This window comes from Rhincodon typus, chromosome 39, assembly GCF_021869965.1.
Source record: "Rhincodon typus isolate 14 chromosome 39, sRhiTyp1.1, whole genome shotgun sequence".
Taxonomy (NCBI): Eukaryota; Metazoa; Chordata; class Chondrichthyes; order Orectolobiformes; family Rhincodontidae; genus Rhincodon; species Rhincodon typus.
The window spans coordinates 16515703-16533719 of record NC_063370.1 but is presented as its reverse complement, the minus strand read 5'-3'; the positions used below and the strand labels follow the sequence as shown (position 1 = coordinate 16533719).

At 40.4% G+C, this 18017-nt stretch overlaps 1 protein-coding gene across 5 annotated transcripts in view; it reads right to left on the bottom strand.

The window, feature by feature from the left end:
* Positions 1–18017, bottom strand: part of LOC109913187 (transmembrane protein 87A-like) — a 64196-nt gene that overhangs the window by 27526 nt on the left and 18653 nt on the right. For all 5 annotated transcript variants that reach the window (XM_048618251.1, XM_048618252.1, XM_048618254.1 and 2 more), the window contains exons 7-8: positions 8673–8778; positions 5218–5279 (exon numbers count right to left, since the gene is read on the bottom strand). In XM_048618251.1, the coding sequence (XP_048474208.1) occupies positions 5218–5279; positions 8673–8778 (168 nt within the window). The remainder of the gene's footprint in view (positions 1–5217; positions 5280–8672; positions 8779–18017) is intronic.

Sequence of the window (18017 nt, the reverse complement as noted above, 5' to 3'; positions counted from 1 at the left end):
CACTGAAAAGAGGAGAACCACTGAAAAGAGGAGAACCACTGAAAAGAAACACTGGAGGTTCAAAGAAACTTGAAAGGTCCAAGTACAATGCGGTTTAAAAACTGATGCAGTCGAAGTCCTCATTTGTGGCGTACTAACACCAGTACTGGGACAAGTGGGTGCTGTACCATTTAGATAGTGCTGGGACCTGTGTGCTAACATGGCCGTTACATAGTTAATAGAAAGACAAAACTAAAGGCTCTCTACCAGAGTGCTTTCAAAACAAAATAGATCAATCAAGTGCAAACAGAAATAATGGTATGGATAAAAGGTAGGATCTCTAATAGAAAACAGAGTAGGCATAAAAGAGTCATTTTCTGATTGGAATGCTGTATCTAGTGGTACGCCGGAAGGATCAGTGCTGTGACCTCAAATGTTTATAATTCATATAAATGACTTCGATGTGACAGGAAGCATGGTTAATAAATTTGCTGATGCCAAAGATAGATGGGCAAATACATTGTGAAGAGGATATGAGGAAGCTACAAAGGGATATACATAGGTTGAATGAGTGGGCAAAGATCTGGCAAATGGCGTTTAATATGGGAAAAATATGTGATATTGACCATTTTGGCAGGAAGAAGAAACACTACCCAAATGGTCAGAGATTACAAAGCTGAGTTGCAGAGGGATGAGTGTCCAAATCATAAATGTATGCAGGGACAGCAAGTAATTAACAAAGTTAGTAGATTGTTATCACTCTTTGCAAGGGAAATTGAATACCAAAGTTAGGAGGTTATGTTTCTGTTATTAGGTCTCTTTTTTTAAGGGAACATGTAAATGTATTACAAGCAGCTCAGCAAAGGTTTATCAGACGAATACTTGGATTAAGTGGGTTGTCTTATGAGGAAAGGTTGGACAGTCTAGGCTTGCATCTTAAGTTTAGAAGAGAAAGAGGTCACTTGATTGAAACAGAAGATCCTGAGGGGTCTTAACAGGGTGCACATGGAGGAAAAAATGAGGGACCTTTTAAAACAGACGAGGCAAACATTTTTCCTGTAGGTGAACAGCTCTTTGAAATTCTCTTCCTCTAAAAGTAGTGGAGGTAGAGTCTTTGAATATCTTTGACAGAGGTAGATAGACTCTTGTTAAGCAAAGGAGTGAAAGGTAGGCGTTAGGGAACAATGAGGAGTCAGACTAACCACAATCTTAACAAATGGCGGAGCAGGTTCGAGGGTAGAAATAGTGTACTCCTGTTCCTGATTCATGTGTTTATGTTCACCGATCATGAAAATGTCAAGACATTATACAGACAATAATGAAAAGGCTAACGGAATGTTTGCCTCTAACGTTTAACAGGACTTGAAACGAACTGGATAGAAGTCATGGTTCAGCTGTAAACGCCCTGGACAGACCACAAAGTTACTAATGAGCAGTTTGTGACACCACACTTTAGGAAGAAAAATATATCTTGGAAAGAGTTCAAGTGTTGATTCACTAAAATGAAATTTAGACTCCAAGGGCTAAACTCCAAGGAGAGATTAAACAAATCTGCATTGCATTCCTTGGAATTTAGAAGGTACGATCTGACTGAAGTTCAAGGAATTAAGAGGAATAGATAAAGGTACATTAGGATGAACTATTTCCATTGGTTGAGTCATAAACGAAGACAGACAAGTCAACAAATTAGAACTAGGGCTTTGAGGAGACACACTCGGGAACACTGCTCGTGCAACAAGTGTTAGAAATTTTGAACTCTCTCCCACCAATGATAATTGATGACAGACCAATTATCTAATTCTAAATTAGAGACTGATGAATTGTTAGCCAAAGGTGTAAGGGATATGACTCAAGGGTGGGTACATGGAGTTCAGTCGAAGATCAGCCATGATCTTATCGAAACGTACAGATGGGACTTTTGGAAAGGATAGAAAGGGTGGGTAGGGTGGTGATTAACTTTGTTAGCAAGAGATGGAATAAACACAATAACAAGAAACAATCTCGAATCAGATGAACAAAAAGTCACATTTTTAGGATAAGAGGTAGCAGGTTTAAAACTCTAAGGGTCATGAATCTGTGGAATTCACTACCCCAGAGTGGAATGGATGCTGGGACACTGAGTAAATTTGAGGAGATAGACAGATTTTTAATCAATAATGGATTGAAGCATTCTGGAGAATTGGCAAGACAGTAGACCTGAGGCCAAGATGAGATAAGCCACAATTGTATTAAGCAGGCTTAAGGAGCTGAATTGCCTACTCCTGATCCTAATGTCATGACGTAGAATCCATACAGGTGGAAGTGAGCAATAGCATCTGGAAGACACTACTGGCAGGTGTAGTCTACAGGTCACCTAAAAGTAGCTACACATTAGGATAGAGAATAAATAAGGAGATAATGAGGGCTTATAAAATAGGCAGTAGGTTAATCATGGGTAACTTTAATCTTTATGTATATTGGGAAAATAAAATTGGCAAAGGGAGCCACGAGGATCGATTCAGGGTACATTTAGGACAGTTTCCTAAAACAGCATGTCGTGGACCCAATCAGGGATCAGGTTTCAGATCTGGGAATGAGGCAAGTTTCATAACTATCACAGAATAAAACAGGTCTTAGGGAACAGTAGTCATAACATGACCAGTGTGAAACTTAAATACGCCTAATTACGTATGGATGAAGGCAGAAAAGGTTGGAGTGAAATGGGAAAGAAGGTTAACAGAAAAGATAGCTGAACAACAATGGCAAACATTTAAGAAAATAGTTCATGACTGGCAGAAAAAATCTCTCAGTGAGGAAGGAAGATTCTAGGAAGGAGAAAAGCCAACTATGATTAACTACGGAAGTCAAAGACAGCACCAAATTGAAAGAAAGCAAAAGATGTGGCAAGCCACAGGATTAGATAAACTTTAAAGCTAACAAAAGATGTCCAAAAAAGCATAAAAGAGGCAGAAAATAATCTATGAAGGCAAACTATCAAACAATATAAAAACAGATACTAAAAGCTTCTTTAAATATATGAAAATGGAGAGGTCAAAGTGAACATAGGCCTCCTAGTGAAAAAGACAGGGAGATGATAGTCAGAACCAGGAAATGACAGGAGTTGAACAAATTCTTTTCATCAGTCTTCATAGTGGAGGACACTAATAGTATTCCAGAAATATAAAGAAACATTAAAAGGGGAGGGAAAAAGGGAAAACAAACACAGTAGAGAAAAAGCACTAGGGAAATAAAGCGACGCAGGCATCAGTGCTCGGACCATAATTATTTCTATTAACTTTAATGACTTTGAAGACGGAAGTGAATGTACTATTGCCAAGTTTGGGGATGACAAGAATAGGTGACATAAGGAGTTTACAAAGCAAGACAGGTTAAATACGTGGGCTAAAATTTATATGGAACATAAAGTGGGTTAATGAACTTTGGCAGGAAGAAAAGCTGAATATTATTTAAATATCAAAGACTGCAGAAAGGTGCAGCACAGTAGGATGTGGGGGTCCTTGTACATCCAGAAAACTAGCATCTAAATTCAGTGGGTAATAGGGAAGGCAAACAAACAGTGTGCCTTTTTCATAAAAAGTGAATGGAGTATTAAAAACAGGGAGACATTGCTAAAGTTATACACAGCACTAGTCAGGCACACCTTGAATAGCGTGAATGTTTTTTTAAATTCAAGCAAAGATACATTGGCATTCCATGCAGTTTAGAGAATGCTCACTGGGTCGATTTAGGGTACAAGGGGGTTTTCTCACAACGAATGGTCAATTAAGTTGGGTTTTGACTGATTAGAGTTTAGAAGGATGAAGGACAACCCTACTGAAACACAGACTCTGACAGGGTAGATGTTGGAGAGATTGTTATCCCTTATGGAAAAGTCTAGGACCTGGGCATAATCTCACATTAAGAGGTCACCCATTTAAGACAGTGACAAGGAAGAATTTCTTCTCTCAGAAGATGGTGAATCTATGGAATTCTTTACAGAGAGGGTTGTCGAGGTTCCATCATTCAAGTATACTGAAGACAAGACAGACAGATCTTTAAATTGGTAAGAGACGGAGAGAAGGCAGGGAAGTGGCGTTGAGTACTATCAGATCTGACTAAATGGCAAAGCAAACTCTATGGGCCAAATGGCCTACATCTGCTCCTACATCTTGTTTTATGGAAAGGGGTTGAATGGATCCTTCTGTTGTACTTTGCTAGAAACAAGCCATTCACCAAAAGGTCCATGCTGGGGTTTATGCCGCATACAAGCTTACATTACCTCAACTCACCCTATTGGTTACTCTTCCATTCCATTTTCCTTCATGTACTTATACAGCTTCCCTTTAAATGCACCCACACCATCTGTCTCAACTGCCATAAGGAAGAAAGCAAGCATCTTTTGAAAAGAAGTTTCTTCTGAACTGCTTTTGGTTTTAATAGTGACTATCTTATATTTACAGACGCTGGTTTTGGGCATACAGCTTGCAGCAGAGTGCTTGCTTGCAACAGTTAGACAAATTAGTCTTTTCATGGTTGTTTATGCATTCTGGCTAGATAGAAAATAGCTGCTTTGTTTGTCAGCAATGCCCACATCCCATAAAAGAATAAAAAAAGTAACTTTACATATTGCAAGGTGTTGAACTGAGATGCTTTAAACAACACAGTAAGGTGTGTAAACTCTAGTCTTTCAGTTCTAAAAGCTCTTGCCAGGCACAGCTCTGATGGTGACACAGTAGCAGTGTCCCCAGGTCACACATTTATTAAGCTGTTGACATCGTGCATCAGTTGTGGACAGGGATGCCCTAGTGAAACAGCCCTCTTTACGCTGGAAGATAAAACACTGCTTATGAGGATTTGACCCGTGCTGACCTTAAAATAGGCATGTTCGCAGAAGGGGTGTGCATGTGTGTTTGCACAGCAGAGAGAGGGAAAGAGAAAGACAGTGTGCAAGTATGTTAGAGACAGAAACAGGGTAATCTTTGAGCAATTGCAAAGATTGAAAACTGGGTAGACAGTGCATATTTCCAAGGCAAACCCTACATTAAAAAGACCCTGCATGCACTGCAAATCAAACATCTTGCCTGTTCATTTGCAAGTATAGAGTAGATCTTTTTCCACATGAGCCTTTGAATTAAATGCCAAGTTTAATTCTCGGGATTTTTCACTCATTAGCCCATTTATGTACCTAGTTGGAGATACCCTTTAAAATAATCAGATATATTAGTGAATTGCAACCATCAAGTTGAATATAATACTTACAATCATGGAGGGCCAATCTGTGGCAGAAATGTATCCATGGGGTCCCAACATTTCTACTTCTACTACAAGGAGAGAACGAGCATAAGATAGCAATCAGTTCAGAAGATGCAAGTGTAAACCAGCCTCATTAACATGCACAGTTACACTCAGGGCAAGTGACCTTTCATCAGTTGGACACCAATATGTTCATAGGCTCCAGGGCTTCTTATGCCAAAATTATAATGCGTAGAATCTCAGTTATGCTATTTTCTTGCATCATTTGAGCAGAATTTTTTAATAATGACATTGCAACATGACGTACAGTGTCAGTCAGGAAAAAGCATACTGCCTTAATTACAGTCAATCCCATACAACAACCAACTTGAAATGCAGGTCACCCATAGGTTAACCTCCACATGGCACATTCTACACAACTATCCCTTGCTAAAGTTTGATGGGGTAAACAGGACCAACATTTGATGCAGGTTATGATCTTTGTAAAATCTGTAGCTTTTTTAAAAGCAGAATTTCAAAGTGACTGATGAAAATAAACCAAAGGTCAATATTTCAAAGTCTAGTATTTTTCCTATAATAAATGAACTAAAATCAACACTACTTAACAGGCAACTGATCCACTGAACTAAAGGAAAGCCACTTTTGCATTAACTAAATACTTTGATTGGGCGCCATAGTTCTGGCAAATATGCAGCATTATAAAAGTCAGTCTCATGTTCTTCCAAGCAAGGTCCAGGTTGCAATGTTTAATGTCCTTCAAAAGCTGGTCCATTAAGACTAAATGTCTCAGATTCAACTTCCATCGAGACCCTCCTCAGCAAATTATTATTCCCTTTGACATAAGTCCCATCTTCCTTTCAAATAGAGAGCTTGCTCTCACAAACATCTTGCTCAGTTGCTAACACAAAACCAGTTTCTGCCGCCTTTTAACAGCAGCTGCATTCTGTGTCTCAAAAGTTTTGTGTCAAGATGTGTAAGCTATCACCTGGTCACACCAATCTGTGTCTGGTTAGTTATTTAGTATGGCCACCATCTTCCCTGCCAGTCAAGAACACTTTTTCCACGTTTAGTTAGAGGGGAAAATACAAATCAAAATACAATATTGTCAAAATTCTTAGCATCTACTTTTAGTGAAGAAGCACTTAAACTACCATGGAAGTGCAATAACCAAAAGAAAATCCAATTCTTTAATCGCATAATGCACTTATGGGAAAGGTTTTGGATATACTCATCCCTTTCTTAGGCAGTCTGGTGACTGTGCAACAGCAAAGGCTGCTCTTCTCAATGCCGGAGGTTGTAAACATTCTAGCATCTAACTTTCTGCCTAGAGTACAGCAATCATTCTTGCCCTTGTGTCACATTTAAGTGTTTGCAATCCTCTAATACAAACCCTGGTATTGAGAATAATAATTTTCATTACAACAGTCACCTGATTTGTCTGAAAGGAATGAGTACACCTGCAAAACCTTTCCTGCGAACCTGCGATAAAGGAGCCCAAGTTTCTTTTGGTCATTGCAGTTTCATTGCAAATTTCTAAAATATTTCCTCATTGAACAAACACACTGGGCAAAGAGCTTTTGCAAAACTCAAAACCATAAGTTAATTCAAAGTCACTGAGTCATTCCTTCTCCATTCACCCAGTGATTTTGTCAAGTTTAAAGTTCCTGACATCCCTTCTCTCCATTTGGAGTTGGAGCTTCCCTTTCCTCTTGCTTTTGAAATTCCAATTCAAATGTTCAAATTGATCTTTCTCCTCTTCCCAATTTCTTTGTTTTGGCTGTAGATTTTTGCCATTTCCAACTCAAGTTGATTAATTTGCATTGAAGTCTGGCTAACTCAACTGCTATTGGGATCACCCTTTTCCTCACAGTTCAAGTACTGAAACAATATTTCCAATAATCTGTTTGTTTAGCCCCCATTAAAATCAACCTCAGACTCATCTGCCACAGGCTTCAACCACACTGATTAACTATTCTAAGCCATCAAGAGAGAGGACTTCTTTCCAGAAACGCCTGGACTCTAAAGTAGCAACTGTTGACTTCACGGAATTAAGTAAAGCAAACGTGAAATCTTATTTATCTAAACTTTGGAAAATTCCACCGCATCCAGTTTTACAGCAGGGCTTCCATTCTACAAGAGCCTCCAACTTGCGACTAATCTTGCAGAGAAATTTAAAAACAAATTCTCAGCAACCAATAGAAATAAACCAAAGGATAAGATTTAATATTTTAAGACTTGGTACTTCAACAAATTAACTAAAATTAACGAAAATCAAACATTACTTAACAGGGCAACTATACAAACTAAAGAAAAAGTGACTTCACATTAACATTTAAAGAAAGATAAATCTTACAACTTCATTCGAGGTACTGTGCATGTCTGGCAGAGGTAATAGCATGACAAGAAAGTATCCCATGTTCTTACATGCAGGATCACTTCTCCCTGTCAATCTGCAACTTGCGACAGACTCGCCCAAAATCTCCCACAGTTAACTTCCCTCAGCAAAATCTACTGCTTGCTCCTTAAAAATCCAAAAAATCTAGTACATCTCCACTATTCCATTTTACTGTCTCGTTTTCAAAGAGAGCCCACTCTCACTAGCATCCTGCTTTGTTATTAATATAAAATTAATCTCTACTTGGTGTTCACAGGAGCTTATTATCTCTGTCAGTCTCTCCAAAAGGCAGCTATCCATCTTGTGTCAAAGTATGAAAACTGTCACTGGATTTTCAGTAGGTTGGAGTTTCTTCTTCATAAGCATCTCCAGGCAGGAATGACAAACAGAGTTAATATTTCAAGTTTGTAACCTTCCATCAAGTCCACAAAAGGTCAATCTGAAATATTAACTCTTTCTCTCTACAGATGCTGGGCCATTTACTGCGTATTTCTAGCATTTTGTTTTTAATTCAGATTTCTGGTATCCACAGCACCTTGCTCTGGTATCAATGTAATGAAGCTTGATATCACCTTACTATCATTTCCCACCTTGTTTCTTCTAGGTTTTCACTTATCAAACTTCCAAGGGTTTCTGCACTGTAGGTCTTGGCCTACAGGTTTGCAGATCAATCTAACAACAATGGTCAATAACTAATATCATAGACTGGTGTCCCTGCTCTAAGGTACTTATTCAGATTTTGCTTCACAAGACCACAAATTCTAAGATTTCATACACAGACTCTGTGTCTCAACTACAACAAACTTGACAATACCATCTGGGATAGCTAGGGGATCAATAATGAAATCATGTCAAAATGACTGTCCTCAGCATAGCCTAGTCAATTACAGTCCTTTGTTGACCCTGTCTCAACTGAAATCAGCAATTAGAGCCGAAACAAAAAAATGCTAGAAATCACAGCGGGTCAGGCAGCATCTGTGGAGAGAGAGCAAGCTAATGTTTCAAGTCGAGATGACTCTTCATCAGAGCATTATTTTACTACTATATTGAAAACAAAAAAACCTACAAATTAAACTCCAATTCCTATTAGGAGAGGCAGGCTTTCGTCTTATATCTTCAATCTGAATGATGAAAATGTATGGCGCATCCTCCCAGGTCTGTGCCACTGAGCCCTGCAAAACATGTAAATGAGAAATGATTTAACACAGACGGACCAGCTATAGGTTTCTGGAAAAAAATGCATTTTCCGCAAGTTTTTATATTAAAATAGTTGCTTGGTCATACAGAACTTGAGTCTTACTATAAAAGGTCATTTTGTTGAAGCTTTTCATCTTGCACTCATCAGGGCAATTAACAAGAATACAAATTCAAGGGGAAAACAATTTTTATACTGCAAAAAAAATGCACAGATTGGCTGGCAAGTGGGCTCTGATTGGTAGAGGCGATGCCAAAGAGAATGCACCCATCAATTCTGATTGACAGTTAACAGCCAGACTTCATTAAATTTTAAACCAGGAAGGTTGACTTGGATTGGTCAGGCATTGCTTGATATAGCACAAATTAAAGCACTATCCGAACTTTTCACCTTATTTACAACATCAATAATGCAGGAGAATATTAACAGTCACCTGGACAGGTATGGGCTAATTTGAAGGAGCACGGCAATTTTGTACACTCCATTCAGCTTGATTGTATTTTTTGAAGAGGTAAAAGATTTGGGTGAAAGCCCTGGATTTGGTGTCCTGCATGTGGAGTTTCTCCCCATCAACTTACAACCCATACAGAACTTCATGCTCCTTCTGCTTTGGGCTCCTGCACATTTCTTGTTTTAGTTGGGCCATGACTGGCAGCGGTGCCTTCGGCTGCCTAAGTTCTAAATTCTGGAACATGTTCCCCGAATCGCTCTGCCGCTTTCTTTGCCTGGAGGTGATGCCAAGAATGAGGACTTTACCAATGGACTGCAATAGGTCATAGATTGACTGGCAGGATCAGTAAGCTTTACACGGTCAGGAAGGAGAAATTACATCCAGAGTGAGACACAGCTGAGATAACAAAGTGTAGAGCTTGATGAACATAGCAGGCCAAGCAGCATCAGGGGAGCAGGAAAGCTGACGCTTCGGGTTGAGTGAGACACAGCTGAGTCTGTATATCATTTGCAGAATCTGGAAGCAACGTGGAAATTTGGTGCAGAAGGGAAGAGGTACTTTTTGCTTGTTTTTTTTGGTTCATAAATTTTAAGACTTTTTAACAGGATGAACTGCAGCCTAGGATTGGGAGCCCAGCACAAAGCCAATTGATATGACAGGAAAACCATAAGTTCACTGGCTGGTAATTGCTAATTTGACAATTACAGGTTATTTTCAGATTTAAGGTAAATAGGAGAAATATTTACAGGTCACAAATGAAAAGACAAGTAGGAAATTTAAAAACACAAATTAAAGGATGAAATAAATAAAATAGAGATGCATGGCCAGGCGATGAGTTGTATCTGCATGATGTGGGAGATAGAGGACTCCACAGTGACCGCATCTATAGCGGATGTTGTTTACTTGAGGAACTCTGTCTCAGAAGTGATGAGCCGGAGTCTGAGCTTTGAATACTGACATATCAGGGAGGGGGCAGACTTCCTGGATACAGTGTTTCAGGAGGCGGTCACACTCCTTAGATTGACTACCCTGAATCTGGTGAGTGGTCAGGGACAGGAAAGTGTGACTATGAGTGAGGCAGGTAGAGAGATCCAGGAGGTAGTGCTGAAGGAGCCTCAGCCCTTGAGTTTGTCTAACTGGTTTGAGATTCTTGCTCCCTTGAGTAATGAGATCTGGGGCTGTAGGGAAGATGAGCAAACTGACCACAGCACCATGATACAGGAAGCCATTCAGGATGGGAAATAAAAGCAAAACATGGCTATAATTGAAGATAGCATATAGTCAGGGATATAGACACTGTTCTCTGTGCTCAGGAGCAAGAGCCCTGATGGTTATGTTACCTGCCTAGTGCAAGGTCTCTTAACAGGGTTGCAGGGTAACTTGGAGCAGTACGGGAAAAGATCCAGATGGCGTGGTCCATGTAGGTCCCAAAAATATAGGTAGAAAGAGGTTCTGCTGAGGGAATAATAAGCATCTAGGGGCTAAATTAGAAAGCAGAACATAAAAAGGAATTAATCTCAGATTACATCAGCCAAGAGCTAACTGGCACAGGGTCAATGAGATTCAAGAGGGAAACGTGTGGCTCAAAGATTGGTGTGGGAGAAATGGGTTTGAATTCATGTGACATTGTTTTCCAGTCACTGACCTCTTCCTTTGGTCTAGCAACCGACTGAGGCTAAAAGAGACCATTCACCAATTTGTAGTCATATTTGACCTTGAAATGAGCCTCAGTGCTGTCACTAACACCTTATATTCCCACCTCCACACCCACCTCAACAAATCTGCTGTTGAACCTTCCTCAATGCCTTTATTACCTCAAGACTGGGCTATTCCAATACACAGCCTGGGTGCTCTCTCTCATTCTTCCTTCTGTAACCCTGATGTTATGCAAATCTCTTTTGCCCATGACACCGCTTGCACCAACTTACATTCATGCAACAGTAGCCGTTCTGTGCTGGATAACCAATGACTCCGAGTCCCTGGACTCAGCCTTGCTTTCAAATTCTTCCCTATCTCTGTAATCTCCTCCAGGTGCACAACCCTCAGATTTCTGAATTACCCTAATTCTCACCTCCGGGATTTTAAATTACTGATGGTTGTACTATTAAATATGATCAGACCCTAACCTTACCGTTTCTAAGACAAACCTCAAACCTACCCCTACCTAGCCCTGATATCACTTTATATGGCTCAATGGCAAACCCTGCTTTATAAACATTGCAGTCAAGCACTATTTATTACAAGACCATAGACAGATAAGAGAGTTACGACATCCAACCCATTGTGTTTGCTCTGCCATTCGATTGTCTCAATTCCATTCTCATGCTTTCCCCCCTGTAACATCTGATGCCCTTACTAATCAAGACCTATTTATCTGTTTTAAATACACTCAATGACTTGGCCTCCACATCCTCCGTAACAATGAGTTCCATAGAATCACCACCCTCTGGCTGAAGAAATTCCTCATCTCAGTTCTAAAGGGTTGTTCCTTCATTCTGAGGTTGTGCCCTCAGGTCCTACTAGTTGATATATCTTCTCCACATCCACTCTGAAATGTACAGAATAATGGGATGGACAATGAGATCCCCCCGCTCTCCTTCTGAGCTCCATTATGTAAAGCCCCAACCGCTCCTCATATTTAAAGTCCTTCAATCCAAGGATAATTTTTGTAAACCTCCTTTGGATCCCCTCCAGGGCCACCATGTACTTCCTTAGTTATGAGGCCCAAAACTGCTCACAATATTCCAATGTGATCTGACTAGAGCCTATGCAGTCTTAGCAGCACATCTCCGCTCTTGTATTCTAACCCTCTCAAAATGAATGCTAACATTGCATTTGCCTTCCTAACTGCCAACTGAACCTGCATGTTAACCTTGAGAATCCTGAACTAGGACTCCTAAGCTCCTGAGTGCTTCAGATTTCAGAACACTTACGTCATTTAGAAAATAGTCTACACCTGTATCCATCCAACCATAACCTCTCACTCTCTCATAACGCATTCCATCTGCCACCTCTTTGCCCACTTTCCTAGCCTATCCCAAGTCCTTCCGCAGCATCCCGGTCTTCTCAACACTACCTGTTCTTCCAACTATCTTTGCAGCTCAGTGGTTAGCACTGCTGCCTCACAGCACCAGGGACCGCGTTCAATTCCATGAGTGACCCTTACCCTGAAAATAAACATTGACTGTGCAGTTGCACAGTGAGTAACTCTTACCCTGCTGAATAAACACTGACTCTTGAGCAACTGACTGTGGAGTTTGCGTGTTCTCCCTGTGTCTGCGAGGGTTTCCTCCGGTTTCCTCCCACACTTCAAAGATGGGCAGGCTAGGTGGATTGGCTATGCTAAATTGCCCACAGTGTTCAGGTACGTGTAGGTTAGGTGGGTTACAGGGGGACGTGTCAAGGGTGGAATGCTCCAAGGGTCAGTGTGGACTTGTTGGGTCGAAGGGCCCGTTTCCACACAGTAGGGATTTTATGAACTATCTGCAGTTCCTTCACAAAAGCGCTGTTCAGATAGGACCTGGATCATGAGTCCTGGCGAATTGCATAACTAGGGCTGTGGATAGGGTTTTAAACTAAATAGTGGGGGCGTGCATTGAGTCATAGGGAAAGTTATAAAATCAAAGGTAAAGAAGGTGGTACAATTGTAGGTTAATGATGGGATTGATTTTTACCAGAAAACAAAAGGAAGGGACAGAATGTATGAACGTTATATTGAACCACGGAATCCTAAAAGTATTCTAAAATCCTAAAATTCAATAATAGAATAAATAGGGAAATAAAGGCTTTGTATCTTAATGCACAAAGCATTCAGAATTAGGTAGATGAACTGACTGTGCCAATTGAGGCGATTGAACATGCTATTACAGAAACATGGCTGCAAGGACATCAAAACTGGGAATGTAATATTCAGGGATATTTGACTTTTCAGAGAGACAGGAAGGATGGAAGGGGTGGTGGGGTAGTGCTGTCAATAAGAAAGGAAATGAGGACAGTTGTGAGAGATGATCTAGCCGAAGATGATGTAGAGTCCACTTGGGCAGAGGTTAAAATATAGCAAGGGAAAGGAGAAGTATACAGACCTCTAAACAGTAGCCATTCTGTGGACAAGATAATAAATCAACAGATAATAAGAACATGTAAAAAGAGAGCAAGAATTATGGGTAATGTTTATGTTGGTTGCATTGATCAAATTGGAAAGGGTAGGTACAACAATAAATTTATCGAGTGCATTCTGAATAGTTTTCTACAGTAATATGACATATGACATGGGATCTGGTGCTGGGTAAAAAAGAGTTTTTTTAAAAAAAAAGAGTCCCCAAAGAAGTAGTGATCATAACATTCCATACTCAGTTTGAGAATGAGAAACCTAGGGTTCAGAAACAACAATGTTCAACTTAAAGGGAATTACAGTGACCCGAAGGTGGAATCTAACCTGGGTTCCTGGCACTGTGAGGCAGTGATAATCACTGAGCCACCATTTCAGACGAGCTAGAGAAGGATGTAAATGGTGTGGGGAGTTGCATTACTAATTAAGCAGAATGTCACAGCTGCATTAAGAGCGGACATCTCGGGGTGCTCATCCAGTGAGGCCGTTTGGGTAGAACTTAAGAATAGGTGCAATCACTATGATGGGGTTGTACTCTTGGCCTCCCAGTAGCCAACGGGGGATACAGGAAAAGATATGTAGGCAGATGATGGCAAGATGTGAAAACAAATAGGGTTTTTGTAGTGGGTGATTTGAACTTCTCCCATACTGACTGGGACTCCCTTAGTCCTGGGGTTAGATGGGGCAGAATTTGTTAAGTGCATCCATATCAATATCAAGGAAGTATCTTGAAACTCTATGGAGACAGTCCAACTAGGGAAGGAGACATTTTAGACACTATATTGGGGAATGAACCTGGCCAGATGAACCAACTTTCAGTAGGGGAGCATTTTGGGAACAATGATCATATTTCTGTATGTTTTAAGATAGTTACGGATAAGGAGAAGACTGGTTCTTGGGTGCTGAACTGCAGGAAGGCTAATTACCATAGTATTCAGCATGGATTGAAGACATTAGATTAGGGATGGACGTTTGAGGGTAAATCCACATCTGACACATGGGAGTCTTTTCCAGGCCAGTTGATCAGAGCTCAGAACCAGCATTCTCCTGTGAAGGCGAAGCTAAGGATGGCAAGGTTCCCCAACTTTGGATGTTGAGCGAAATTAAAAGTTGTCAAAAAAGAAAAGGGTAGTGCAAGAAAGATTTAGGAAACTGAAATCAGACAAAGCTTTTAAGGAACATAAAGGAAACAGGAAAGAATTTAAAACAAGGAATTAGAAGTGCAAAAAGGGCTGTGAAATGCCCTTGGAAAGTAGAATTAAGGAGAGTCCCTAGCCATTTTATATATAAGGAGCGTGAGGGCAGCTAGGGAAAGGGTAGGTCCACTCATGGACAAAACAGGAATTTATGCATGGAGCCAGAGGAAGTGGATGAAGTCTTGAATGAGTACTGCACATCAGTATTCACCAAGTTCAGGATGTGGATGATGGTAAGATTAGGAAGGGGTATGTTGATATTCTAAGGTATGTTGATATCAAGGAAGTGGTATTGGGCATGTTGAAAAACATCACAGTAGATAAGTCCCCAGGGCCTGATGGGATCTATTCCAGGATACTGAAGAAGACAAGGGAAGAGATTGCTGGAGCCTTGACAGAGATATCTGCATCCATTTTAGCCACAGGTGAGGTCTCAGAAGACTGGAGAACATTCAATGTTTATCCTTTAAGGACATCAACAGTGATAACCCAGAAAATTATACACCAGTGAGTCTTACAGCAATGGTAGGGAAATTATTGGAGAAGATTCTTAGGGATCAGATTTTTTTTACATTTGGAAAAGAATGGGACATTAGAGATAGTCAGCATGGGTTTATGTGGGACAGGCCTTGTCTCACAAATGAGAGTTTTTTTGAGGAAGTGATTATTGATGGGGGTAGGGCAGTAGATGTTACCTACATTGTCTAATTGTGGAAGGGTGTTCCTCTGACTGGAGGTCTGTGATCAGTGGCATTCTACATGGATCAATGCTGGTACCTCAATGATTTGGATGAAAATGTAGATGGTCTAATTATTAAGTTTAGAGATGACGCAAAAATTGATGGAATTGTGGATAGTGCGGAAGCTTGTCAAAGGATACAGCAGTAAAGTTGGGTGGAGAAATAGCAGGTAGAGTTTAATCCAGACAAAGAGGAGATGATGCAGTTTGGGAGGTCAAAACAAGAAACTGTACAGTAAAATGGATTAACCATTTAGGCTTTGATATACAAAGGGATCTTGGGGTCCAAGTCCATAGCTCTCTAAGTGACAACACAGGTAGTAAAGGTGAAGAAAGCAAGCTTGCCTTCATCTGTCTGATCACCGAGTATAATGTTGCATTGTATACGACTTTAGTTAGGCCACATATAGAGTAACGTGTGCTGTTCTGGTCTCCAGGAAGGATGTAGAGGGCTTTGGAGAAGGTGCAAAAAGATTTACCAGGATGTTGCCTAATAGGTATACGGAAGGGTTGGACAAGGTTGGATTGTTTTCACAACAACATCGGAGACGGAAGGGTCAACCTGACAGATGCATTTAAATTGTGAAGGGAATGGATAGGATAGTCAGAGTCTCTTTCCCAGGGTGGAAATGTCAAATACTAGGGGGCATTGATTTAAGGGGAGAGAAAGTAAGTTTAAGAGGACATGTGTGATGGAAGCTTTTCTTTAGAGGGTAGCAGGCGCCTAGAATGTGCTGCCAGGGGAGGTGGTAGATGCAAATACGACAGCAACATTTAAGAGGCATTTAGAGAGACATGTCAACAGATGGGGAATAGAGGGATACAGAGAGGCAGATGGGATTGGTTTAGAATGGCATCATAGTTAGCACAAACACAGGGCTGAAGAACCTGTTCCTGTGCTGTACTGTTCAATGCTCTACTCACTGGAATTTAGAAAAATGAGAGGTGATCTCATTGGAACATAGTAAATTAAGGGGCTTGACAGGGTAAATGCTGAGGGAATGTTTCCCCTCATGGAAAGAGTCTAGAACCAGAAGACACAGTCTCAATAAAAAGTACCAATTCGAGATTGAGTGATGAGGAATTTCTTCTCTCAGGGGGTTCAGTGTCTTTGGAACTCCTTGCTGGACAGAACTATGAGGGCAGAGTCCTTGTGTTTATTTAAGATGAAATAGATAGATAAATAGACAGACCAGTTGGGGGATCAAGAAAATGGGTGTGTGGAATACAATGTCAGATCAGCCATATCGCAACTGAATGGCAAAGCAGGCTCAGTAGACTTAACAGCCTACTCCTGTTTCTTTTTCTTATGGTCTTATTGGATGGGCAAACAAGCGGCAGATAGAATAAAGTGTGTTGGGAGGTGATGCAGATGACAGAAGAGATAACATGAAGCAATGTAAACTGCAGGACACAGATCTAAAGAGTGTGTTTAACATAACAGCCTTGGGGTGTGTGTATACTTATTGAAAAGACGGGACATTTTGAGATCAGTTAGTAAGGTAAAGGGATCTTGAACTTCAGACATTGGGGCACTGAATTCAAAAGGAGGAAAATTATGCTGAACCTTTAAAGAGGTCTGGTGAGACCACATTTGACTATTATGTTCAGTTCCAGTCACTGCACTTTAGAAAGGATGTAAGGGCTCTTAAGAGTGCAGAGGGGATTTAGCAGAAGTTCCAACGATGGGATTTCAGATACATGGTTAAGTTTGAAAAGCCAGAGTTGTTTCCTTGGAAACAACATTGAGCAAAGGGAGATTTGATAGAGGTATACAAGGTTATGACACAATCAGATCCTAATACCATTAGCTGATTGTATGATGACTGTGGATGAACATATTTAAGGAGTTAGGCAAGAGATTTAGTGGGGATTATTTTCCAACTCACCACCTACCGTGGAAGTGGAGACAATGAACGCTTTCAAAAGGAAATTAGATGGACTGACTGAATTGGTCTACAGACAGCCAGAAACTCAATAGGCTGAATAACTGCACACTGTACAGTCTATGCTGTAATGACTCTGACTCTGAAGACATGGAAAATCAGCAACTGAGAGTCAAGCAGTAGGGGGTGATTCTTGCAGAGAATTAAGTCCAGACAATTGAAGGTGGTGATGTAATGTAACATAACATGTGGATTCTCACATAGGCAGTATAAGACAGAAGAGAATTAGAGTACATTTTAGAATAGTTCCCCTCCTGCCTAAAACATATAGCAGTCAATTTTCTGTTCCCTGTAATACAGGTATAACCCTATAGTCTAACTGTTAGTGCTTAGCATTGCACACGTAATTAGGAGACACTGTGAAGTCTAGTTTTGAAAAATTATGCAAACTTATAATCGCTTAAATCAATCCCTCCAGAACAAAGTAAAATTATCAGGCAAAAAGTGAAAATTAAATATTTCTGAAACATCAATCCTGTACAATTTCAATCTTTTAACGTGAGGCAAATAGGGTGAAGAAATATTAACAGAAACATTGATAAATATCTGATAAATAAGTAAGAAATCATGAGAGAACACGGAGCAGTAGGAATAATTTTAGATTGCTTCAAAGAAACAGCAGACACATAGTTAAACAGTCTCTTTCCTTCCACGGTGCAAAGTTTTGCTGTCAGATTACAGCTAATGCAGGATCAAGCCGGCATTCACATTTAAGAGGAAGCTAGATAAACACAAGAAAGGAAGGAATAAAGTTAAGGCGAGCAGAGAGGATGCGG